At 46.7% G+C, this 26,578-nt stretch overlaps 1 protein-coding gene across 1 annotated transcript; it reads right to left on the bottom strand.

The window, feature by feature from the left end:
* Positions 1-12,416: 12,416 nt before the first annotated feature.
* On the bottom strand, positions 12,417-24,072 carry aipl1 (aryl hydrocarbon receptor interacting protein-like 1). Its single transcript, XM_078422158.1, has 6 exons — positions 23,941-24,072; positions 22,759-22,938; positions 19,453-19,641; positions 17,971-18,147; positions 16,214-16,355; positions 12,417-13,780 (listed from the first exon to the last, which is right to left on the bottom strand). Exons 1-6 carry the CDS (start codon positions 24,037-24,039, stop codon positions 13,575-13,577), a joined length of 993 nt encoding a protein of 330 aa, XP_078278284.1. The 5' UTR covers positions 24,040-24,072; the 3' UTR covers positions 12,417-13,574.
* Between the last annotated feature and the right edge of the window lie 2,506 nt (positions 24,073-26,578).

Raw genomic sequence — 26,578 nt, 5'->3', positions numbered from 1 at the left:
CTTATAGAAACATATAACATTATTAAGAGATTGGACACGCTGAATGCAGGATAAAAGTTCCTGATGTTGGGGGAGTCCAGAACCAGGGACCACAGTTTAAGAATAAGGGGTAGGCCATTTAAATCTGAGATGAGGAAAAACTTTTTCACACAGAGAGTTGTGAATTTGTGGAATTCTCTGCCTTAGAAGGCAGCGGAGGCCAATTCACTGGATGCATTCAAAAGAGAGTTAGATTGTGCTCTTCGGGCTAGCGGAATCAAGGGAAATGGGGAGAAGGCAGGAACGGGGTCCTGATTGTGGATGATCAACCATGATCACATTGAATGGTGGTGCTGGCTCGAAGGGCTGAATGGCCTACTCCTGTACCTATTGTCTATGTATCTATCTATCTATGAAACCGGAGCACCCGGAGAAAAACCCACCCGGTCAAAACCCACTCCTGCACCTATTGTCTATTGAGAACGTACAAACTCCGTACAGACAGCACCCATGGTCGGGATCGTACCCGGGTCTCTGGCGCTGTGAGGTAGCGACTCTACCCCTACACCACTATACTGTCAGTCAGAGAAATAGCATAGACCCAGGCGCAGTGACCCACCGACTCTGCACCAACCAGCGATCGTGCAATAGTTCGATCTCACGGACTAGGGACAATTTACCAAAGCCAATTAACCTTCAAACCTGCACATCTTTGGAGTATGGCTGGAAACCGGAGCAGCCGGATAAAACCCACTTGGTCACAGGAAAATCGTACAAACTCTGTACAACAAGAACATGTCGACAGGATCAAAGCTGGGTCTCTAAAAGGCATATTGGTCAACATGGACAAGTTGGGCCGAAGGGCCTGTTTCAACTCTGTATCACTCCATGACTCTATGATGTCTTCATGTGGCACTTCAAACAATTGACAGAAGTTGTATGTGTGGTTGCAATCACACACACACACACACACACACACACACACACACACACACCAAAGCTGGCACAAAAAAACTGGAGTAACCCAGCGGGTCAGGCAACATCTCCGGAGAAAAGGAATAGGTGACATTTCTGGTCGAGACAATTCTTCCTTCCCCGGGTTCAAAGTCTGAAGAAACTGAGGTGAGGAGAAACTTTTTCACCCAGAGAGTTGTGAATTTGTGGAATTCTCTGCCATAGAATTCTTAAGGGGTTGGAGAGGCTAGATGCGGGAAGATTGTTCCCGATGTTGGGGGAGTCCAGAACCAGGGGTCACAGCTTAAGGATAAGGGGGAAGTCTTTTAGGACCGAGATGAGAAAACATTTCTTCACACAGAGAGTGGTGAGTCTGTGGAGGTAGTTGAGGCCAGTTCATTGGCTATATTTAAGAGGGAGTTAGATGTGGCCCTGTTTGCTAAAGGGATCAGGGGGTATGGAGAGAAGGCAGGTACAGGTTACTGAGCTGGATGATCAGCCATGATCATATTGAATGGCGGTGCAGGCTCGAAGGGCCGAATGGCCTACTCCTGCACCTATTTTCTATGTTTCTATGTTTCTAGAAGGCAGTGGAGGCCAATTCACTGGATGAATTTAAAAGAGAGTTAGATAGAGCTCTAGGGGCTAGTGGAATCAAGGGATATGGGGAGAAGGCAGGCACAGGTTACACAAATTGTAGATGATCAGCCATGATCACAATGAATGGCGGTGCTGGCTCGAAGGGCTGAATGGCCTCCTCCTGCACCTATTTTCTATGTTTCTATGTAACATCACCCATTCCTTTTCTCCAGAGAAGCTGCCTGTCCTGCTGAGTTACCCCAGGTTTTTGTGTCTGTCTTGGGTTCAAACTAGCATCAGCAGTTCCGTCATACTGAACTAGGTTTGGTTGACAAGAGTACAACAGACAACTGGGATTTCTCAAAACAAGATTACAGTTCCAGAAACAGAACAGTGACTGTGAATGTAACATTGATTTCTGAGAGTGGGTTCAAATGCTTCTTTAATTGGGCAATTAGTAGCTCTTTAAGACATCTTCTTCTTTCTCCTCATGCTAATTAAAGGCTGATTAAAACCGCGCGCTCTGAGTCAGTCAAGATTCACCGTGCCACAGGGGAGTGTGCGGCTTTTTAATTTAGTTTAGTTTAGTTTAGACATACAGCGCAGAAACATTTTATTTCATTCTTCACATGTTTAATTTATAACGTTTTATTCTTAATTGTTTACTGTATGTCGTGTTGTTACTTGCATGCAACGTACAAATTCCTTGTATGTGTACCTACTCGGCTAATAAAATGTATCCATTTCAATTCAATTCAAACAGGCCCTTCGGCCCACCGAGACCGCGCCGACCAGCGATCCCCGCTATCCCACACACACACCCGGGACAATTTACACTTAGACCAAGCCAATTAACCTACTAACCTGCACGTCTTTGGAGTGTGGGAGGAAAACAAAGATCTTGCTATTGAGGGCGTGCAGCGTAGGTTTACTAGGTTAATTCCCGGAATGGCGGGACTGTCATATGGTGAAAGACTGGAGCGACGAGGCTTGTATACACCGGAATTTAGAAGGATGAGAGGGGATCTTATCGAAACGTATAAGATTATTAAGGGGTTGAACACGTTAGAGGCAGGAAACATGTTCCCAATGTTGGGGGAGTCCAGAACAAGGGGCCACAGTTTAAGAATTAGGGGTAGGCCATTTAGAACTGAGATGAGGAAAAACTTTTTCAGTCAGAGAGTTGTGAATCTGTGGAATTCTCTGCCTCAGAAGGCAGTGGAGGCCAATTCTCTGCATGCATTCAAGAGAGAGAGCTAGATAGTGCTCTTAAGGATAGCGGATTCAGGGGGTATGGGGAGAAGGCAGGAACGGGGTACTGATTGAGAATGATCAGCCATGATCACATTGAATGGCAGTGCTGGTTCGAAGGGCCGAATGGCCTCCTCCTGCACCTATTGTCTATTGTCTATTGAACTGGATCCCCTTCTCTCTTTGTGACAGTGAAGGATACACATGTTCTCCTCATCATCTTCAGAGGCTCACTGTGTATTCACCTATTCATCAGCATCACGGTGGCGCAGCAGTAGAGTTGCTGCCTCACAGCGCCAGAGACCCGGGATCGATCCTGACTACGGGTGTTGTCTGTACGGAGTTTGTACGTTCTCCCCGTGACCTGCGTGGGTTTTCTTTGGGTGCTCCGGTTTCCTCCCACACTCCAAAGACGCACAGGATTGTAGATTTGGTGTAAATGTAAAATTGTCCCTAGTGTGTGTGTAGGATAGTGTTAGCGTGCGGGGATCACTGGTCAGTGCGAACTCGGTGGGCCCAAGGGCCTGTTTCCGCTCTGTATCTCTAAACTAAACTAAACCTGAAACGTTTCAGGAGTCACTGACAGGCCTGGAGTGTAAAATTGGATGAAAAATAGGCAGATAGATCCAAAATGCTGCTGTAACTGAGAGGGACAGGCAGCATTTCTGGAGAGAAGGAATGGGTGACGTTTCGGGTCGAGACCGAGACCCTTCTTCAGACTGAAGAAGGGTCTCAACCCAAAACGTCACCCATTCCTTCTCTCCAAAGATGCTGCCTGTCCCACTGAGTTTCTCCAGCATTTTGTGCCTATCTTCGGTTTAATCCAGCATCTGCAGTTCCTTCCTACACAGGGCGATGCCTGGCAGGTCATGATGTATTATGTAGACTGTGTGGCCACCATCTGGTGGACATAGAGGATATACAGGTTCATATAAAACATATAGAATTCTTAAGGGATTGGACAGGCTAGATGCAGGAAAAATGTTCCCGATGTTGGGGGATTCCAGAACCAGGGGTCACACAGTTTAAGAATAAGGGGCAGGCCATTTAGGACTGAGATGAGGAAAAACTTTTTCACCCAGAGAGTTGTAAATCTGTGGAATTCTCTGCCACAGAAGGCAATGGAGGCCAATTCACTGATTGTTTTCAAGCGAGAGTTAGATTTAGCTCTTGGGGCTAACGGAATCAAGGGATATGGGGAGAAAGCAGGAACAGGGTACTGATTTTGGATGATCAGCCATGATCATATTGAATGGTGGCGCTGGATTGAAGGGCCGAATGGCCTACTCCTGCACCTATTGTCTATGTTTCTATCTGAACAATTTACTTGCTTTCTCTCAGAAGCAGTCTTTTTTCACTGTTTTCTAAACTTATATGGATTGTCGCAGGAAATGAACAAAAATTACCCCAGCCCCAGCCACTCGTCGAAGGTGCAGACAGACTTCAAATGGTCTTCCGTCCATTTTCGTAACTTCCAATTTTATCGTTACAGTTTCATTTAGTGGTGATTACGGCTGCTTTTCCGGCTATCATGGGTCAGGAGGAAGTGTGTGCTGGAAGTGCGTTTAATGACAGTGTTCATTGGTATTAATTAGGATTATCCCGTTAAAGCCGCCAGCCTTTGAATCTATCTGAAAGTTCTCTATGCTGACACTTATATTCCGGGTGGAGCTGTCACTGCAACTTTAATTAGAATAGCCCAGGGATGAAAAAAGAAATCTAAAGTTGTAGGTCGTTTAGATGAGTAATTTTCAACTTAATAAAGAACCTGACTGACTTTGAAATGGTGGCAAAAACTCTGGTGACTCTTGCATTTGGACTCAAGTGGGTTCTTTCTACACATTATACCCCAGCGGTATGAATATTGACTTCTCTAACTTCAAGTAACCCTTGCTTTCCCTCTCTCTCCATCCCTCCCCCATCCTAGTTCTCCAACCAGTCTGACTGTCCTCCTGATTCAATTTCACTCTTGTACATAGAAACATAGAAAATAGGTGCAGGAGTAGGCCATTCGGCCCTTCGAGCCTGCACCGCCATTCAATATGATCATGGCTGATCATCCAACTCAGTATCCCGTACCTGCCTTCTCTCCATACCCCCTGATCCCTTTAGCCACAAGGGCCACATTTAACTCCCTCTTAAATATAGCCAATGAACTGGCCTCAACTACCTTCTGTGGCAAAGAATTCCACAGATTCACCACTCTCTGCGTGAAAAAAAACGTTCTCATCTCAGCCCTAAAAGACTTCCCCCTTATCCTTAAACTGTGACCCCTGGTTCTGGACTTCCCCAATAACGGGAAAAATCTTCCTGCATCTAGCCTGTCCAACCCCTTAAGAATTTTGTAAGCGATGCCTCGCTGTCACCTTCCGCTAGCTAACGATGATCTATTCTACATTTTCCTTGAGCCACATGCCCTTTGATCTATTGTTTTCACACCTTCTCCTTCCATATCTCTCGTTTCCCTCTCCCCCGACTCAGTCTGAAGAAGGGTCTTGACCCGAGACATCACCCATTTCGTCTCTCCAGCGACGCTGCCTGTCCCGCTGAGTTACTCCAGCATTTTGTGTCTATCTTCTATCTGTACTTAGTTGGGGATTGGACTTATGGTTCAATGGTTCTTCACTGGCACGTGTGCGCTGTAGAGTGAAATTCTTTTTGCATAGCGCTCATTTGCGCAAGTCGCTATATTTTGGTGCCATTTACAAAAGGAAAATGGCCAAAGTCTGATACATGTGCTTGGTCTACTGGAGCGGTTCCCGATCTAGGCGATCCTCTCCTCTCCCCCCCCCCCCCCCCCCACCCCACACGCCAGGTCTGTACTTTTTGCTCGATGGGAGAGGGGAGAAGAGGGAGTGGCCGGGGTGCGACTGGTCCTTGATTATGGTGCTGGCCTTGCCGAGGCAGCGTGAGGTGTAGATGGAGTCAATGGAAGGGAGGTTGGTTTCCATGATGGTCTGGGCTGCCGGCCTTGCCGAGGCAGCGTGAGGTGTAGATGGAGTCAATGGAAGGAAGGTTGGTTTGTACAAGAAGCACAAATGCAGTATCAGTGTTCGTGATGAATTATGGATCACAGCTGAAAAACCACACACAGATAACTCGCCAGCTCCGTTGGAGACACGTGCACCATGAATGTTTTACAGTGCCAGGCTGTTTCCGTTGGCCAGTTAGACTTGTTGCACTATACAAAGTTAAGACCCCTGTAAAGGTTTTTATTCACAAAATGCTGGAGTAACTCAGCAGGTCAGGCAGCATCTCAGGAGAGAAGGAATGGGTGACGTTTCGGGTCGAGACCCTTCTTCAGACTGATGTCAGGGGGGCGGGACAAAGGAAGGATATAGATGGAGACAGGAAGATAGAGGGAGATCTGGGAAGGAGGAGGGGAAGAGAGGGACAGAGGAACTATCTAAAGTTGGAGAGTCTGGGTCAAAATGTGGTCGTAGAGTAGGAGGGCAGGAGAAATCACAGAGGGGGTGCAGCGAGAGAGCATGTTGCTAAACTCTCGTCGGAGAGAGGAGGAGAACTTCTTCAAAGTGGACATACCTTGAGGAGAAATCGCAGTGGAGCAACAGGTAGTATAAGAAAATAACTGCAGATGCTGGTACAAATCGAAGGTATTTATTCACAAAATGCTGGAGTAACTCAGCAGGTCAGGCAGCATCTCGGGAGAGAAGGAATGAGTGAGCAATCTGCAGACGGCACGGTGGCGCAGCGGTAGAGTTGCTGCCTTACAGCGCTTACACCAGAGACCCTGACCACGGCCGCTGTCTGTACGATGATACAGGCCCTTCGGCCCACCAAGTCCGCACCGACCAGCGATCCCCGAACACTAACACTATCCTACGCACACTAGGGATAATTTACATTTATACCAAACCGATTCACCTACCAACCTGTACGTCTTCGGATTGTGGGAGGAAACTGAAGAACTCGGAGAAAACCCACGCCGGTCACGGGGAGAAAGTACAAACTCCGTACAGACGGCGCCCGTAGTTGGTGTCGAACCCAAGTCTCTGGCGTTGTGAGGCCACCTTTCTATTAAATAAATGCCATTTCCTCCTCATCTGAGTTTTAAAAACTTTGCCGACTTCCCTTTTAATGCAGTGTTTGACTTTGTGAATAATTTAAAAGAAAAAAAATCGTAATGGTTTGTATGGAAGAATAGCTTCTGTTGAATGTTTATGTGTTCCTAGTCTGATGCTTTCACTGAGGCTATTATGCAGCAACCATCTGTTATTCACAAACGTCTAATTCCTACGAAGTGATAGAGCTTTACTTCTGTCAGAGTTTTATCTTTCCTCACACTTACAGTCAATAATAACTGTCGGGGTGTTTAGGAAGGAACTGCAGCTGCTGCTTTAAACCGAAGGTAGACACAAAAAGCTGGAGTAACTCAGCGGGACAAGGCAGCATCTCTGGAGAGAAGGAATGGCTTGTTTTCACACCTCACCCTTCCTTATCTCTATTCTTTATTTTCAAATCTTTTTATTAAATTTCAAAAAAATGATAAGCAGTGATATTGATACATAGGGATCAGGATTACATTAACAACAAACGTAGCCTTAATATAAATCCAGTTTCAAAATACATATAGGGTATAGACCTCCCAGTCTCTATGTAATTATAGATTAAAAGGTTAAAAGAGAACTTATATATATATATATTTTTTAAGATAAAAAGAAAAAAAAGAAAAAGAAAAAATTACCCCCCCATAACTAAAATAAGCAAACACACAAAAAAAAAAAAAAAAAAACAGAATCTGGGCTGCAAAAAAAAAAAGTCAACAGTTTAGACCCCTGTTTGTCGTTAAATCTGTTCCACCAAATAAAGGTAAAAAATTGTTATAACAGCTGGAGAGGGAACAACTTATATTGTGTGAAAATATTGAATAAAGCTTCCCCAAGTCCTATCAAATTTAATCGAAGGTTGAACAATATCACTCCTAATTTTTTCTAAATTTAAACATGATATCGTTTCAGAATACCGATGGAGTGTGGTGGGAGGAATGAGAAACGGGTCGGTACCCTTCTTCAGACTGAGAGTCAGGGGAGAGGCAGACAAGGATAGAGATAAGGAAGGGTAAGGTGTGAGAACAAGCCATCAAAGAGAGTGGAGATCAAGGAAAATGTAGAACAGATCATTCATTGTGAGCTGGGAGAAGGTGGCAACAAAGCAAACAGAGATAAAATGTAGTCAGGGACAGTCAGGCTGGTCGGAGAACTGGGAAGGGGAAGGGATGGGGAGTGAGGGAATGCAAGGGCTACTTGAAGTTAGAGAAGTCAATGTTCATACCACTGGGGTGTGAAGGTGCCCAAACTAAATATGAGGTGCTGTTCCTCCAATTTGTGCGCTGGGCCTCACTCTGACAGTGGAGGAGGCCCAGGACAGAAAGGTCAGTGTGGGATTGGGAGGGGGAGTTAAAGTGCTGAGCCAGGTAGGTTAAGGCGGACTGAGCGGAGGTGTTCAGCGAAACGATCGCCGAGCCTGCGCTTGGTCTCGCCGATGTACAGGAGTCCACACCTGGAGCAGCGGATACAGTAGATGAGGTTCGAGGAGGTGCAAGTGAGCCTCTGCCTCACCTGGAAAGACTGTCGAGGCCCTTGGACGGAGTGAAGGAGGGGGTTTAGGGACAGTCTATAACAGTCTATAACGGTATAACAGTCAGGGTAACTGATGAAAAGAAATCTCATGTTTCTCCCCCAAGTCTGCACTGCCCTCTAGTGAGTGAGAGAATATCTCGTAAACTGAAAGATTTTTTTTGTGAAATTTCTTTTAGAAAACCAAAGTTTTGTGCTTGGGTTGTATTTCAGAGGGCAGCATGGTGGCGCAGCGGTAGAGTTGCTGCCTTACAGCGCTTACAGCGCCAGAGACCCGGGCCCTGTCTTTGTACGTTCTCCCCGTGACCGCGTGGGTTTTCTCCGAGATCTTCGTTTTGCTCCCACACTCCAAAGATGTGCAGGTTTGTAGGTTAATTGGCTTGGTGTAAATGTAAATTGTCCCTAGTGTGTGTAGGATAGTGTTAATGTGCGGAGATCGCTGATCGGCGTGGACTCAGTGGGCCGAAGGACCTGTTTCCCCGCTGTATCTCAAAACTAAACTAAACTTATATTTTCAGTTTGGTCTCACCAGCCGATATGCATCTCTCATCCCTTACAATCCGGAGAATGTTGAGGAAAAACATCATTTTCAAATGGGACTAATACATAGATGGACACAAAGTGCTGGAGTAACTCAGCAGGTCGGGCAGCATCTCTGGGGAGAAGGAATAGGTGATGTTTCGGGTCGAGACCCTTCTTCAGACTTTGCTGGCAGTTAGTTGGATGCCATTGAAATGAAGAACTCTTGATTATAGGAGATCTGAAGAAGGGTCTCGGCCCAAAACGTCACCCATTCCTTTTCTCCATTGCTATTGAGGGCGTGCAGCGTAGGTTCACTAGGTTGATTCCCGGAATGGCGGGACTGTCGTATGTTGAAAGGCTGGAGCAATTAGGCTTGTATACACTGGAATTTAGAAGGATGAGGGGGGATCTTATTGAAACATATAAGATAATTAGGGGATTGGACACATTAGAGGCAGGAAACATGTTCCCAATGTTGGGGGAGTCCAGAACAAGGGGCCACAGTTTAAGAATAAGGGGTAGGCCATTTAGAACGAAGATGAGGAAGAACTTTTTCAGTCAGAGAGTGGTGAAGGTGTGGAATTCTCTGCCTCAGAAGGCAGTGGAGGCCAGTTCGTTGGATGCTTTCAAGAGAGAGCTGGATAGAGCTCTTAAGGATAGCGGAGTGAGGGGGTATGGGGAGAAGGCAGGAACGGGGTACTGATTGAGAGTGATCAGCCATTATCGCATTGAATGGCGGTGCTGGCTCGAAGGGCTGAATGGCCTACTCCTGCACCTATTGTCTATTGTCTATTGTCTATAGTCCAGAGATGCTGCCTGTCCCGCTGAGTTACTCCAGTTTTTTGTGTCTATCTTGATCATAATCATGTATAGTCTTTTTCGCTGACTGTATAGCACACAACAAAAAGCTTTAAACTGTAGATTTCACTGTTCTCCCCCCCCCCCCCCCCCCCCCCCCCCACCCACTTTCAACCTGAAGGATTCTGACCCAAAACGTTACCTATCCTTTCTCTCCCGAGATGCTGCCTGACCTGCTGAGGACAATTGTTTAAAAAATGTTTATATTATGCAATTTTATCACACCACTGGTTGTTTTTGTTAAAATAGTTCCCCCAGGAATTTGATGGTAAGAGATTAACTTGATACCGTTGTCAGGGAATCTTTAAACATTAACTTAAGTTGCCCTTGAAGGCTTACTGACGCAAGCACTTAGTGACGAAGCCTTGGTTAAAGCCTCTTTAACCGTGACTTAACACCGTACATAAGTGGTCAACAAACACAAGGCAGCTGCCGCATAGTTATCGCCATTTTATGAAGTAGAACCTGCTGCAATGACATTTATTCCCGATTATTCTGGAATAAAATAATATCATGGGATCATATTTGCTCACTGAGTATCATTTTGTGGTGGAATTCTAGACTCCGGTCAACTGTATTTTGTAATAGAGTCAAAGAATTTGTCCTGCAAGCTGAAGTGGTTGTCTTAATTGTCTAAAATTGAGAAATCTGCCTGAGAATTTTCAGTTTAGTTTAGAGATACAGCGTGGAAACAGGCCCTTCGGCCCATCGAGTCTGCACCGACCATCGATCCCCGCACATTAGCACTATCCTACGCACACTAGGGACAATTTTTTTTCTTCACATTTATACCGAGCCAGTTGACCTACCAAATCTGTAGGTCTTGATCTACCAAACCTGTAGAGCAAAAAGGTCCTTCTGCAGTTGTACAGGGCCCTAGTGAGACCGCACTTGGAGTACTGTGTGCAGTTTTGGTCTCCAAATTTGAGGAAGGATATTCTTGCTATTGAGGGCGTGCAGCGTAGGTTTACTAGGTTAATTCCCGGAATAGCCGGACTGTCATATGTTGAAAGACTGGAGCGACTAGGCTTGTATACACTGGAATTTAGAAGGATGAGAGGGGATCTTTTCGAAACATTTAAGATTATTGAGGGGTTGGACACGTTAGAGGCAGGAAACATGTTCCCAATGTTGGGGGAGTCCAGAACCAGGGGCCACAGTTTAAGAATAAGGGGTAGGCCATTTAGAACGGAGATGAGGAAAAGCTTTTTCAGTCAGAGAGTTGTAAATCTGTGGAATTCACTGCTTTAGAAGGCAGTGGAGGCCAATTCTCTGAATGCATTCAAGAGAGAGCTAGATAGAGCTCTTAAGGATAGTGGAGTCAGAGGAGAAGGCAGGAATGGGGTACTGATTGAGAATGATCAGCCATGATTACATTGAAGGTTGGTGCTGGCTCGAAGGGCCGAATGGCCTATTCCTGCACCTATTGTCTATCGTCTATTGTCTATTGTCTTTGGAGTTTTATAGATGTTATAAAAACACCGCCAATTAACCTGATTGTATTTGAATATATCAACAGGTACTTTTTCATTGTGTAAATGATTGTATCTTGCACATCACCCTTCAATCCCCTTCCTTGACATTTATTAAATTGTCTCATTGTACTTTTTACAGACCAATATTTCAATCGATCGTTCAAAGGCTCTTTATTGTCACATGTACCGAGGCACTGTGAAATTATTTTTTTGCATACAGGTCAATAAACTATACATAAGCTCAATCTTAGATTAAGTACAAAGTGCATAGAAATAGTCCCACTAAGACAATGTACAAGAGTCACAAAATGCTGGAGTACCATAGAAACATAGAAAAATAGGTGCAGGATTAGGCCATTCGGCCCTTCGAGCCAGCACCGCCATTCGATATGATCATGGCGGATCATCCTAAATCAGTACCCCCTCCCTTCCTTCTCCCCATATCCCTTGATTCCGTTAGCCCGAAGAGCTAAATCTAACTCTCTCGAAAACATCCAGTGAATTTTCCTCCGCTGCCTTTTGTGGGTCTGTGCCTACCGAACTCAGGAGGTCAGGTAGCATCTCTGGAGAAAATGGTTAGTAGGTCAGGTAGCATCTCTGGAGAAAGTGGTTAGGTTTTGGGTCAGGACACTTTGTCAGTCTGAAGAAGGCCACCGAAAAGCCACCTATCCATGTCCTCCAGAGACCCGCCGAGTTCCTCCAGCACTCTGTGTCTGCCCTTTCATAGTCATTCCACTGCAGAGCTGTTTTACCCTAACCCTAGCCACCTGAAAGATTATATTTACATTGGGCATTTCACAAACTCAATATGCACCAGAATTGTGTGTTCCTTTTGCAGTGTGATCACTAGCAAAGTACCATCTCCCCCCCCCCACCTTCCTTTCTCCCTCTCTCCTCCTCTCCCGTCTGCCCTACCTGGTCTCACACTATTTCTACCCTCCTATTTCTACCCTGTCCCCCCTCTCCCTCCCCCCCCCACCATCCCTGCTGATTTCTTACCTGTGGTTTCACAATTTGCATCTCTTCAATCCTGTCTCACACATTTACTTTTATTTTGGCCTATATTGTAACCATCTGCCTATCTAACAACCTTTCACCAGGGTCCACCTGTTACCTGCCATGCTATGCTCTGCCTCTCCCCTCTCCCAGCTTCCTTATCCCCCCCCCCCCCCCCCCCCCACTACAATCAGTCTGAAGAAATGGTCCCAACCCGGAATATCACCTATCCATGTTCCTCAGAGTTGCCAGACACAAATAGCTGTAGTAACTGAGTGGGTCGGGCAGCATCTCTGGGGAAAAGGATTAGATGACGTTTCTGGTCGAGACCCTTCTTCAGACGGCCTCGAACTTGAAAAGTGACCCAATTCCTTCTCTCCGGAGATGCTGCCTGGCCCGCTGAGTTACTCTTCAGTTGTAAACCAGCTATCTTCAGTTTCTTCCTACATATGCTTAGAGACGCTGCCTGACCTGCTGAGTTACTCCAGCACTTTGTGTCCTTTTTTGTAAACCAGCAACTGCATTTCCTTGTTTCTATATCTCTTGCACTAGCATGGACTTGTTTTCTAATTGTGTGTTTTTGTACTAATGACCTGGATTTGTTTGCACGCTCTTATTCTTTACACTGTCTTGCAGATTCTTTTTGTAACCTCTGCACGATTGATGTGTTTGTGTGTGGCCTGAATCTATGTGTTTGAGATGCTGCTGCGAGCAAGATTTCCATCGTACCTATAATGTCACCGTACTTGCCCGTATGACTACAAACAATGACCTCAAACTTGTGCCAGCCAGTGCTGTGACCCCTATTGCAAACTACCAATATAGGGGGAGCAGCGGTAGAGTCGCTGCCTCACAGCGCCAGAGACCCGGGTTCCATCCTGACCACGGGTGCTGTCCGTACGGAGTTTGCACGTTCTCCCCGTGACCCGCGTGGGTTTTCTCCGGGGGGGCTCCGGTTTCCTCCCACACTACAAAGACGTCCGAGTTTGAAGGTTAATTGGCTTGGTATCATTGTAAATTAACCCTAGTGTGTGTTGGGTCGTGTAAGTGGTCGGGGCGGACTCAATGGGGCCGAATGGCCTCTTTCCAAAACTAAAACAAAAAACTAAATAGCATAAACATTCTGATTGCTATAATCCACATTTTTGTTTTATATTGCCTTAAGAATGTCTACTTAAGAATAATATCTCCCCACATTTCATCGCCTATTGAAATTGTTCTGTCTAATAAGTTAAGAAGGTTTAGGTTCAACAAATGGAAAAACCTTGAAAGAGAAAGACTCTCCAATTGAAAGCAAGTTAACTACACTTTATGTCAGGTCTCATTGACTACAATGGTGCATTAGAATGGTTTGGGGACAAATTCATTTGTGAAACATCCTCTTGAATTGGAGCTTCTCCTCCTCTTCCTTGTCCCTCATTCTGGAATCTAGAATACTTAGCTCCCTCTTCACGGACTTGGTCATTCCACTGTCGTACTCCAAAACCTTCTCAAAATCTGCTTTGGCTTGTGTTTCGTTCCACACCTCTGCATGGGCTTTGGCCCGAAGAAAGTAGGCTTTGACCATACCTGTGGGAAGAGGCCAAGATATCATGAAAGGTGGAACAATGGAAGTCTTGGGAAGCATGTAGGGACGTGGACTTTGCAGGCTTTACCTTGCACTGGACGTTATTCCCTTATCATGTATCTGTACACTGTAAATGGCTCAAGTTGTAATCACGTATTGTCTTTCTGCTGAATGGATAGCAGGCAACAATACCTCGGTCCATGTGACAATGAACCGTAACTGTAGCTTTTCACCAAAGATAGACGAAAAGTGCAGGAGTAGACAATAGACAATAGGTGCAGGAGTAGGCCATTCGGCCCTTCGAGCCTGTACGCACCGCCATTCAATGTGATCATGGCTGATCATTCTCAATCAGTACCCCGTTCCTGCCTTCTCCCCGTACCATTAAGTCCCTGCCTTCTCTCCACTATCATTAAGAGCTCTATCTAGCTCTTTCTTGAGTAACTCAATGGGTCAGGCAGCATCTCTGGAGAAGTTCAGAAACTCATAAGTTCATCAGTGATAGGAGCAGAATTTGGCCCATCAAATCTACTCCACCATTCAACCATGGCCCATCTATCTCTCCCTCCTAACCCCATTCTCCTGCCTTCTCCCCATAACCCCTGACACCCGTACTAATCAAGAATCTATCTATCTCTGCCTCTAAAATATCCATTGATTTGGCCTCTACAGCCTTCTGTGGCAATGAATTCCTCAGATTCACTACCCTCTGACTAAAGAAATTCCTCCTCATCTCCCTCCTAAAGGAACGTCCTTTTATTCTGAGGCTGTGACCTCTGGTCCTGGACTCTCCAATGGATGGTGACATTTTGGGTCGGGACCCTTCTTCATACTTTGTTGGCAGTTTCATGCCATTGAAACAATGTGATAGAATATTGGTGATTTTTTTTTAAATTTATCAAATTGGAATGCAAGAAAAGTGTGGAATCTAATTAGTTTAGAACTGAGATGAGGAAAAACTTTTTCAGTCAGAGAGTTGTGAATCTGTGGAATTCTCTGCCTCATAAGGCAGTGGAGGCCAATTCTCTGAATGCATTCAAGAGAGAGCTGGATAGAGCTCTTAAGGATAGCGGAGTCAGGGGGTATGGGGAGAAGGCAGGAACGGGGTCCTGATTGAGAATGATCAGCCATGATCACATTGAATGGCGGTGCTGCCTCGAAGGGCCAAATGGTCTCCTCCTGCACCTATTGTCTATTGTCTATAGTTGCAGGGACGGTCCCAGGATCCTATTTGTGAAAGATCTGACATCGCATTGGAGCAGAGTAAATATTGACTCCATTGACAATGTCCACCTCACGCTGCCTCGGCAAGGCCAGCAGCATAATCAAGGACCAGTCACCACTCCCTCGTCTCCCCTCTCCCATCGGGCAAGAGGTGCAGGAGTGTGAAAACCCACACCTCCAGATTCAGGGACAGTTTCTTCCCGGCTGTTATCAGCAACTCCTGATCCAAGATGGCGTCCAGCACAGGCGACTATTTTCGTGCTGGCCACAGAGGCAGATCTACAATCACATATTACAATCGCTCCACGCTCTTAAATCTCTACTCCTATCTGTACACTGTAAGTGGCTCGATTGCAATCATGCGTTGTCTTTCCGCTGCCTGGTTAGCACGCAACAAAAGCTTTTCACTGTTCCTCGGCACACGTGACAATAAACTAAACGGAAACGGGAACTGAAACTGAATCATCCTCTCATCAACTAGAGAGCGGTCCAGACCGACCATCCACCTCATTGGAGACCCTCAGACTTCCTATAAACAGACTCTACTGGACATTAACTTGCACTAAACCCTTTATCCTCCACCTGTACACTGTGGACGGCTTGTGATTGAGATCACGCATAGACACAAAAAGCTGGAGTAACTCAGCAGGTCAGACAGCATCTCTGGAGAAAAGGGATAGAGAAGGAATGTATAGATTTTTCACTGTCAGGATCGCTCGCAACAACAAAGCTCTTCACTGTACCTCGGCGCACATGACAATAATAAACTATTAAAGCTATCAGGGATTTAAGTCTTCTAAAACCTTGCTGAGAGTTTTGTTTTGCAAAATTGATACCTGAGTTTCTAGTAGGGTCGCCAACTGTCCCGTATTAGCCGGGACATCCCATACTTTGGGCTAAATTAGTTTGTCCCCTACGGGACGGGACCGCCCTTCTCCCGCATTAGTACGGTTGCCAACTTCCTCACTCCCAAATGCGGGACAGAGGGTGACGTCACCGCCCCGCGCCCCACGTGACCTCACCCAGCCAGCGGCCACGTGCTCCCGCTCCACCAATGGCGGCCGCCATTGGTGGAGCGGGAGCAAGTGGCCGCTGGCTGGGCGAGGTCACGTGGGGCGCGGGGCGGTGACGTCACCCTTTGTCCCGTAATTTGGGAGTGAGGAAGTTGGCAACCGTGGTTTCTGGTCGTTACCTGGCGGTTCTATCCCCACCTGGGTGCTTGTTGAGGATGTCGGTCGTTTGTTCCAACACTTCGTAATACTCTGCCATCTTCAAGAGACACTGGCAGTAGTTCAAAACTAAAGTCACCACCATCTTCTCCAGTTTCAGCCACTGAATCTCCCAGGGCTTGTGCTGAAATAAAAAATATGAGAGGATTACTTTCCAAACCTTGTTCAAGCCAATGATATTCTACGGGGTTAAGGTAGAAAAATATACCGCCAATCAACTTGCAAACCCGCACGTCTTTGGGATGTGGGAGGAAACCGGAGCGCCTGGAGGTCGGCGCGGTGGCGCAGCAGTAGAGCAGCTGCCTCACAGCGCCAAGGACCCGGGTTCGATCCTGATTACGGATGCTGTCTGTACTGAGTTTGAACAGGCCCTCTGGCCCACCGTGTCCGCGCCGACTAGCGATCCCCGCACACTAACACTATCCTACACACACTATGGACAATTTGCATTTTTTTAATTGAAAGCCAATTAACGTACAAACCTGTACATGTTTCAAGATTCAAGATTCAAGATTCAAGATAGCTTTATTGTCATCCAAATTGGACGAAATTCAGTCACCCACAGTCCAACAACAAAAGCATCAAAATAGGCATTGAAATTACACAACCCCCAAAACACACAAAAGAAACATCCATCAAGAAAACATCCATCACAGTGAGCCTCCTCCAGTCCTCTCCTCACTGTGATGGAAGGCCACAATGTCTTTTCCCTTCTCCTGCTGTCCTCTCCCACGGTCAGGTTGTTGTGGTTTGGAGTGTGGGAGGAAACCAAAGATCTCGGAGAAAACCCATGCGGTTAAAAGGAGAACGTACACACTCCGTACAGTCAGCACCCGTCGTCGGGATCGAACCCGGGTCTCTGGCGCCGAAAGTGCTGTAAGGCAGCAACTCTACCGCTGCACCCCTTGACCACGTGGGTTTTCTCCGGGTGCTCCGGTTTCCTCCCACACTCCAAAGACGTGCAGATTTGTAGGTTAATTGGCTTCCATAAAGATTATGAATTATCCCCAGTGACTAGGACAATGTTAGTGTATGGGGATCGCTGGTCGGTGCAGACTCGGTGGGCCGATGAACCTGTTTCCGCTCAGTCTCTCTAAACTAAACTAAACTAAACTATTTAGTATCGCGTACAGCCATCCAGAATAAAACGGTTGTTTCTCAGTAGCTCATTTGTGAAGCGAGAGGGGAAAGATTTAATAGGAATCTGAGGGTCAACTTTCTCCGTACAGAGGGTAGTGGGTTTAAGGAATGAGTTAGCAGAGGAGGTATTTGAGGCAGATACCATAACATTTAAAAGACATTTAGACAGGTACATGGAGAGGACGGGTTTAGCGGGATATGGGCCAAATGCAGGCAGGTGGGATTATCTTAGATAAGGCATATTGGTTTAGTTTAGAGATACAGTGCGGAAACAGGCCCTTCGGCCCACCGAGTCCATGCCGACCAGCGACCCCCATCACACTAGCACACACTACACACGCAAGGGACATTTTCCAGTTTTTACCTAGCCAATTAGACCACAAACCTGTGCGTCTTTGGAGTGTGGGAGGAAACCGGAGCTCCCGGAGAAAACCTACGCAGGTCACGGGGAGAACGTACAAACTCCGTACAGACAGAGCCCGGGTCTCAGGCGCTACAAGGCAGCAACTCCACTGCTGCGCCACTGTGTTGTAATGTCCCCATGACTCTGTGACGTGTTTCACTTTGCAGATGGTTTTCAGTGTAGAAACGTTACTCACCTTTACTTGGAGGTTCGTTAGGCAGATAACTGCCTCGCGGTACTTGGCCAACGCCTCAGGATACCTGGCGAGTTTGTAGAGCTTGTTCCCAGTGCCGTGCAGGAGGGGCACTGCTTGCATCTTCTCATCGTCATTCATGGCCCAGGTTTCCCGTTTGTACTCGCTGGGTGACTCCATCTGTGTTTAAACACACCACACGTTCCTTTCCCACAGTGAGTCGGGCCACCATTACTGGACGGTCGGGTCCAAACTCCCTCACCCACTCCCTCACCTTAACTACACCTCGACTCCATCCTATCCCCCCTAGTCCAATCCCTCCCGACCTATGTCCAAGCCACTTCACACGCCCTTCGTCTCTTCAATCACTTCCGTTTTCCATCACCCATTCCTTCTCTCCAGAGATGCTGCCTGTCCTGCTGAGTTACTCCAGCTTTTTGTGTCATTCTCTCCAGAGAACTCTAAATACTCCATGTTGAGTATTGTGTCCAATTCTGGGCACCATGTCATAGGAAAGATGTTGTCAAGCTGGAAAGGGTACAGAGAATTATTCACAAAATGCTGGAGTAACTCAGCAGGTCAGGCAGCATCTCGGGAGAGAAGGAATGGGTGACATTTCGGGTCGAGACCCTTCTTCAGACTGTCTGAAGAATGGTCTCGGCCCGAAATGTCACCCATTCCTTCTTTCCCGAGATGCTGCCTGACCTGCTGAGTTACTCCAGCATTTTGTGAATAAATCGATTTGTACCAGCATCTGCAGTTATTTTCTTATACTAAGGGTACAGAGAAGATTTACGAGGATGTTGCCAGGACTAGAGGGTGTGAGCTACAGGGTGAGGTATAGCAGGTTGGGACTCTATTCCCTGGAGCGTAGGAGGATGAGGGGTGATCTTATAGAGGTGTACAAGATCATGAGAGGAATAGATCGGGTAGATGCACAGAGTCTTTTGCCCAGAGCAGGTGAATCGAGGACCAGAGAACTTACAGTAGGTTTAAGGTGAAGGGGAAGAGATTTAATAGCAATCTGAGGGGTAACTTTTTCACACAAAGGGTGGTGGGTATATGGAACAAACTGCCAGAGGAGGTAGTTGAGGCTGGGACTATCCCAACGTTTAAGAAAGTTAGACAGGTACGTGAATAGGACAGGTTTGGAGGGATGGACCCAACACAGGCAGTTGGGACTAATGTAGCTGGGATATGTTGGCCGGTGTGGGAAGGTTGGGCCGAAGGGCCTGTTTCCACACTGTGACTGTATGAGATGCTGCCTGTCCCGCTGAGTTACTGCAGCGTTTTGTGTCTCTCCGTGTAGGAAGGAACTGTGGATGCTGATTTACACAGAAGAGAGACACAAAAAGCTGGAGTAACTCAACGAGTCAGGCACCATCTCTGGGGAGAAGGAATGGGCGACGTTTCGGGTCGAGACCCTTCCTCGGACTGACTTAACTCTACGTTCAAATCTATTATTTGAGTAGAACGCGGTTCAACCTTCAGTAGTTCAATGACGAAGATGAGAGGCTTGGGCTCTTTCTGCAGCTCATCCAGGTCATCGTACCCCAGGCTGTGATAGGCAAACATGTTGGCCAGGCCACAGGTGTGGATGTGCCAGTCTGTGGCATCCTTTCCCTCGACAATCCGCCGCAGGCTCTTGGCGACAGTCGGATACAGTCCCGTGTGCTGTTGGAGGAGGAAGAGTAGAGTTAGATGGAGCTCTAGGGGCTAGTGGAATCAAGGAGTACGGGGAGAAGGCAGGCATGGGTTACTGTTTGTGGATGATCAACCATGATCACAATGAATGGCTCGAAGGGCCAAATGGCCTCCTCTTGTACCTATGTTTCTAAGAAGATAAGTCCATACGGTCAAAAGTGATGGGAGCAGAATTAGGGCATTTGGCCCATCAAGTGTATAAAATCATGAGAGGAATAGATCGGGTTGAAGCCACTTCTCCAGTCTCTTGCCCTGAGTAAGGGATTGAGGACCAGAGGACATGGATTTAAGGTGAAGGGGTAAAGATTTAATCGCAATCTGAGTGGGTAACTTTTTCACACTAAGGGTGGTGGGTGTATGGAACGAGCTGCCGGAGGAGGTGGTTGAGGCAGGGACTATCCCAATGCTTAAGCAAACAGTTAGACAGGTGCATGGATAGGACAGGTTTGGGGGGGATATGGGCCAAATGCAGGCAGGCGGGACTAGTGAGGCTGGGACATGTTGGCCGGTGTGGGCAAGTTGGGCCAAAGAGCCTGTTTCTGCACTGTATCACTCTATGACTCTAAGTCTGCTCTGCCATTCAATCGTGGCTGATCTCTCTCCCCACTCCTCACCCCATTCTCCTGCCTTCACGTGAGAAATCATTTTCTCACGTTAATCATTTAAAAAATGAACAAGTAATGCATTTTCACGGCTGGTAAAATATCGCAAGAGAAGCAACATTGAGTTTCAACACCACCTTGTGGTGGGACGGAGTACATAAGTTGATAGATTCATTTCATAAGTTCTAGGAGCAGATTTAGGCCATTCGGCCCATCGAGTCTCCTCCGCCATTCAATCATGGCTGATCTATCTCTTTCCCTGTCAATCCCATTCTCCTGCCTTCTCCCCATAACCCCTGACACCCGTACTAATCAACAATCTGTCATTCTCCGCCTTTAAAATATCCACTGACTTGGCCTCCACAGCCGTCTGTGGCAATTAATTCCACAGATTCACCACCCTCTGACTGAAGAAATTCCTCCTCATCTCCTTCCTAAAGGTACGTCCTTTTTATTCTGAGGCCGTGGCCTCTGGTCCTAGACTCTCCCACTGGTAGAAACATCCTCTCCACATCCACTCTATCCAGACCTTTCACTATTTGGTAAACTCCAGCGATGTTGATTCCTTCGATGTTGTCAAGATAAACTAATCTCCTTTGCTGTTCATGATCCATACCCCTCCATTCACTACATATCCATTTGCTATCCAAAAACATCTTAAACACCACCATCATATCTGTCTCCACCACTACCCCTGGTGAAGGCTCCAGTCACCACCCCCCTCGGTGAAAGGAACTTGCCCTGCACATGTCCTTAAAACTTTGCCCCTTTCACCTTAAAGCTGTGTCCTCTGGTCTTTGACAGATTCCACCATTTCTGGTGTATTACATAACTCTTTACAGTCTGAAGAAGGGTCCCGACCCTAAACGTGAGTCTGGGGAAGGGTCCTCCTCATCTCCTTTAAACTCTGCCCCTTTCACCTTATAGTTATGCCCTCTAGTCTTTAACATTTCCACTCTTTCTAGTGCATTAAATAACTCTTTACAGTGTGAAGATCCCAAAGCGTCACCTATCCCTTCTCCAGAGATGCTGCCTGACCTGCTGAGTTACTCCAGCATATTGTGCCTATCTTTGGTGTAAACCAGCATCTGCAGTTCTTTGTTTCTACATGTTTACAGTTTTGTTTACAGCGGGTAGTCCATAGAGCTCAGAGGACCATCGGAACACAGCTACCAGCCTTGGAGGGCATCTACAACACACGATGCCTCAGAAAAGCCACCAGCATCCACAAAGACTCTTCACACCCCTGCAACAGTCTGTTCGAACTTCTACCATCGGGCAGACGATACAAGGCCTTCTACGCCCGCACCTCCAGACTCAGGAACAGCTTCATCCCCAGGGCCATAGCTGCTATGAACCGGTCCTGCTGAGCCGGATGGTCACATCGCACAGTGAACCGGCACAGATCTACTTGCACTTTATTCTGTTTTAAAACTGTTCTAATTTGTTTCATTGGGTTGTTTAAATTTATACTGACTAGCTAATTGATTTATTGCATCGTATGGGAGGCGCATTCCCAATCTCGTTGTACCCCTGTACAATGACAATAAAGATATATTGTATTGTATTGTATTGCCAGTCCATGTGGTGTTGGCTTCACTTAACCTGCTTAGCTCTGAAGAAGGGTCTCGACCCGAAACGTCACCCATACCTTCTCTCCAGAGATCCTGCCTGCTCCACTGAATTACTCCAGCTTTTTGTATCCATCTTAGCTCCGCCTAAGGATTAGTATTAATGACTAAACAGAAAAATGGATCGTGGAGGATTGCAACAACTAGCATTAATCATTCAAAGGCTAATTCAAACCACGGGCTTGTTCAGACTTTGGCTCGTCATTTGGTGGCACGGTGGCATAGCGGTAGAATTGGTGCCTGACAGCGCCAGAGACCCGGGTTCGATCCTGGCTATGAGTGCCATCTGTATGGAGTTTGCTCATTCTCCCCGTGACCCTAGACCTACAGGTTTGTAGGTTAATTGGCTTAGGTAAAATTGTAAATCATCCCTAGTGTGTGTAGGATGGCTTTAGTGTGCGGGGATCGCTGGTCAGCACGGACTCGATGGGCCAAAGGGCCTGTTTCCACACTGTATCTCTCAGCTGAACTAAATTAAACTAAATTCATCATTTCCCATTGTAGATAGGCACAAAATGCTGGAGTAACTCAGCGGGGTCAGGCAGCATCTCTGGAGAGAAGGAATGGGTGACGTTTCGGGTCGAGACCCTTCTTTAGACTGAGAGTCAGGGGGAGAAGGAATCTAGAGATTTGGAAGGCTAAGGTGTGAAAACGACAGATTAGGGGAGGATTGATTTCATTGTTCTATCTGTGACACATGACAATAAAACACTTGAGAGGAAGCCTTGATATGTGGAAGGGTAAAGTGTGAAAACAACAGATCAGAGGAGTCTAGAGATATGGAAGGGTCAGGTGTGGGAACGACAGATTAGGGGAGAGTGGAGCCTAGACACGTCTACTCCTGTAACACTCACGATCACGTCGCACCAGAACTCAGCAACCTCGGCGATCCTCATGGAGGAGATGAGGATTTCCCAGACCTCCAGCTTGAACATGTTGCCCACAACTATTTCCATTGGCCGGCCGGCTTGCTTACTGTCATCAATGACCGTCCGATCCCCGTCACATAAAATCGTCCGGAAATGAAATGTGACCTACGTGACCAGAAAGAAAGATTGTTATTCTTTACGAAGCTGCTGGAGTGACAGGCAGCATGGGCGACGTTTCGGGTCGAGACCCTTCTTCAGACTGAAACGTCGCCCATTCCTTCTCTCCAGAGATGCTGCCTGTCCCGCTGAGTTACTCCAGCATTTTGTGTCTACCTTCGATTTAAACCGGCGTCTGCAGTTCTTTTCTACACTTGTTGTGTTTTACCGCCATCTGGTGGAGTCAGAGAGCCATACAGCATGCAACCAGGCCCTTCACACATTGATAGTTCATCTCTCTTGGGTTCCTATTCACAAAATGCTGGAGTAACTCAGCAGGTCAGGCAGCATCTCAGGAGAGAAGGAATGGGCGACGTTTCGGGTCGAGACCCTTCTTCAGACTGAAGGCAGAGAATTCCACAGATTCACAACTCTCTGACTGAAAAAGTTTTTCCTCATCTCAGTTCTAAATGGCCTACCCCTTATTCTTAAACTGTGGCCCCTTGTTCTGGACTCCCCCAACATTGGGAACATGTTTCCTGCCTCTAACGTGTCCAACCCCTTAATAATCTTATACGTTTGGGAGGAAACCGAAGATCTCGGAGAAAACCCACGCAGGTCATGGGGAGAACGTACAAACTCCGTACAGACAGCGCCCGTAGTCTGGATCAAACCTGAGTCTCTGGCGCTGCATTCGCTGTAAGGCAGCAACTCTACCGCTGCGCCACCGTGCAGGTTTGTAGGTTAATTGGCTTGGTATAAATGTAAAATTATCCCTAGTGTGTGTGGGATAATGTTGGTGTGCGGGGATCGCTGGTCGGCGCAGACCCAGAGAGTCAAAGGGCCTGTTTCCGCACTGTATCTCTAAACTAATAAACGAAACTAATATATTATATCAGGACAATACATTCCAATAAATTATCCTCCCTATTTTACTTGAAAACAGTTTGATACATGTTGTAAATTCATAATATTTTTAGATTAGTCATAAGTAAATATATTTGAACCTACTTTGGATCCTGTGAGGAATTTTGGTAGTTCACCAGTTCCTCCATGAAGAATAGTCTTCTTAATACCTTCTACATTTGCCAGATATGTTTCTTCCATCATAGGAGCTTATGGATTGCGAGGGAATATAACAGACAACACGCCACATACATACGAATGCAGTTGTGAAGATTGTCTTGTCTTTAAAGATCCTTGTTTTTAAAGCTGGATTAAGCTAAAGCAGGATTTGGGAGAGGGGGTGGGGGAGAGAGTAAGGAGGACTAAGCCAATAAAGCACTCTGCACCATTAAGAATATCTCGAATATATCTAGTACTTAAGCTTCTTCACCAAAGGCACTTCCCCTTCCTGGTGAGTAGGACCAAACGCAGGCTCGGCAATCGTTTCCCTCAACACCTCTGCTCAGTCCGTCTTAACCAACCTGATCTCCCGGTGGCTCAGCACTTCAACTCCCCCTCCCATTCCCAGTCTGACCTTTCTGTCATGGGTCTGCTCCATTGTCAGAGAGAGGCCCAGCGCAAATTGGAGGAACGGCATCTCATATTTCGCTTGGGCAGTTTACACCCCAGCGGTATGAACATTGACTTCTCTAACTTCAGATAGTTCCTCTGTCCCTCTCTTTCCCCTCCCCATTCCCAGTTCTCCCACTAGTCTTCCTGTCTCCCACTACATCCTATCTTTGTCCCGCTCCCTCCCCTGACATCAGTCTGAAGAAGGGTGTCGACCGCAAACGTCACCCATTCCTTCCTACCGAGATGCTGCCTGACCCGCTGAGATACTCCAACATTTTGTGTCTACCTTCCCTTTCCTGGTAGTAACTAGAATTGGGCGGTCACGGTGGCGCAGCGGTAGAGTTGCTGCCTTACAGCGAATGCAGCGCCAGAGACCTGGGTTCGATCCAGACTACGGGCGCCGTCTGTACGGAGTTTGTACGTTCTCCCCATGACCTGCGTGGGTTTTCTCCGAGATCTTCGGTTTCCTCCCACACTCCAAAGGCGTACAGGTTTGTAGGTTAATTGGCTTAGTAAATGTGAAAATAGTCCCTAGTGGGTGTAGGATAGTGTTAGTATGTGGGGATCGCTGGTCGGCGCGGACCCGGTGGGCCGAAGGGCCTGTTTCCGCGCTGTATCTCTAAACTAAACTCAATTTTTTTTTAAAAATCTGACTTTATTTCTGCCGTTTGCTTCAAAGGAATGAACATTTAGCTATACAAGAACTCAAAGAAAATATTGAAATCTTGTTAAGCACAAATGCTCAGAAAGTAAAGAGGATAAACAAGGAACTGCACTTATTGGTTTACAAAAAAAGACTCAAAGTGTTTGAGTTTGAGTTTTAGTTTGAGTTTAGGTTATTGTCACGTGTACCGAGGTTCAGTGAAAAGCTTTTGTTGCGTGCTAACCAGTCAGCGGAAAGACAATACCTGATTAGGAACGAGCCGTCCATAGTGTGCAGACACACGATAAAGGGAATAACATGAGTAACGTTCAGTGCAAGATAAAGTCCAGTAAAGTCCGATCAAAGATAGCCCGAGGGGGTCACCAATGAGGTAGATGGTAGGTCAGGACTGCTCTCTGGTTGTGGTAGGATGGTTCAGTTGCCCGATAACAGGTGGGAAGAAACTGTCCCTGAATCTGGAGGTGTGCGTTTTCACACTTCTGTACCTTTTGCCCGATGGGAGAGGGGAGAAGAGGGAGTGGCCGGGGTGAGACTCGACCTTGGTTATGCTGCTGGCCTAGCCAGGTGTAGATGGAGTGAATGGAAGGGAGGTTGGTTTGTGTGAAGGTCTGGGCTGCGTCCACAATTCTCTGCAAGTGCTGTAGTAATTCAGCGGGTCAGGCAGCATCTCTGGTGAGCATGTTTCGGTGACGTTTCGAGTCGGGGACCTTTCTTCAGATTGGTATAAAGTCTGAAGAATAGTCAGTCTGAAGACTGACAGTACGATCCATGTGCAGTTGCCAGTCTGAAGAAGGGTCGCGACCCGGCCGAAACGTCCACGATCCATGTTCTCCAGAGATGCTGCCTGACCCGCTGAGTTACTCCAGCACTTTGTCATAGAGTCATAGAGTGATACAGTGTGGAAACAGGCCCTTCGGCCCAACTTGCCCACACCGGCCAACATGTCCCAGCTACACCAGTCCCACCTGCCTGCGTTTGGTCATCATCCCTCCAAACCGGTCTTGTCTTGCCCAGAAAGTAAACCTATTTGCACCTTACCTTATCCTTTGACAGTGCATGAAAAAGCTTGATGCACATATTTTGAAGTATCTGCATTTACTGGCAAATTTCTTTCCAAGGAAGTCTGACTGGGACTTTTTTCTGTCATAATCCATCCGTGCTGCAGATCTAATGGTCCTCATTCTGTTGTTTAATGACCAACGTAAGGCCATTGTTATTAACTCACAATTCAAAAAAGAGCTTATTGCACTGAAGGAAGTGAATCCTCTGTGAATTAAGACAATATCAATGGTCAATGGTGCTTTATTACCTCATGTGCAAAACGCACAGTGAAATTCTATTTTTACATACAGTTCAGTAAAGTATTGTCATTTCTACGCACAATCCCCATTTCAGCAAAGTGGACAGAAACAGTCCACTGAGACCGCTTATTGTTCGACATGTTTTGGCACCATTTTCGTTCAGTTT

Source organism: Rhinoraja longicauda, chromosome 26, assembly GCF_053455715.1.
Source record: "Rhinoraja longicauda isolate Sanriku21f chromosome 26, sRhiLon1.1, whole genome shotgun sequence".
Lineage (NCBI taxonomy): Eukaryota > Metazoa > Chordata > Chondrichthyes > Rajiformes > Arhynchobatidae > Rhinoraja > Rhinoraja longicauda.
This window is presented reverse-complemented; position numbering and strand designations above follow the sequence as displayed.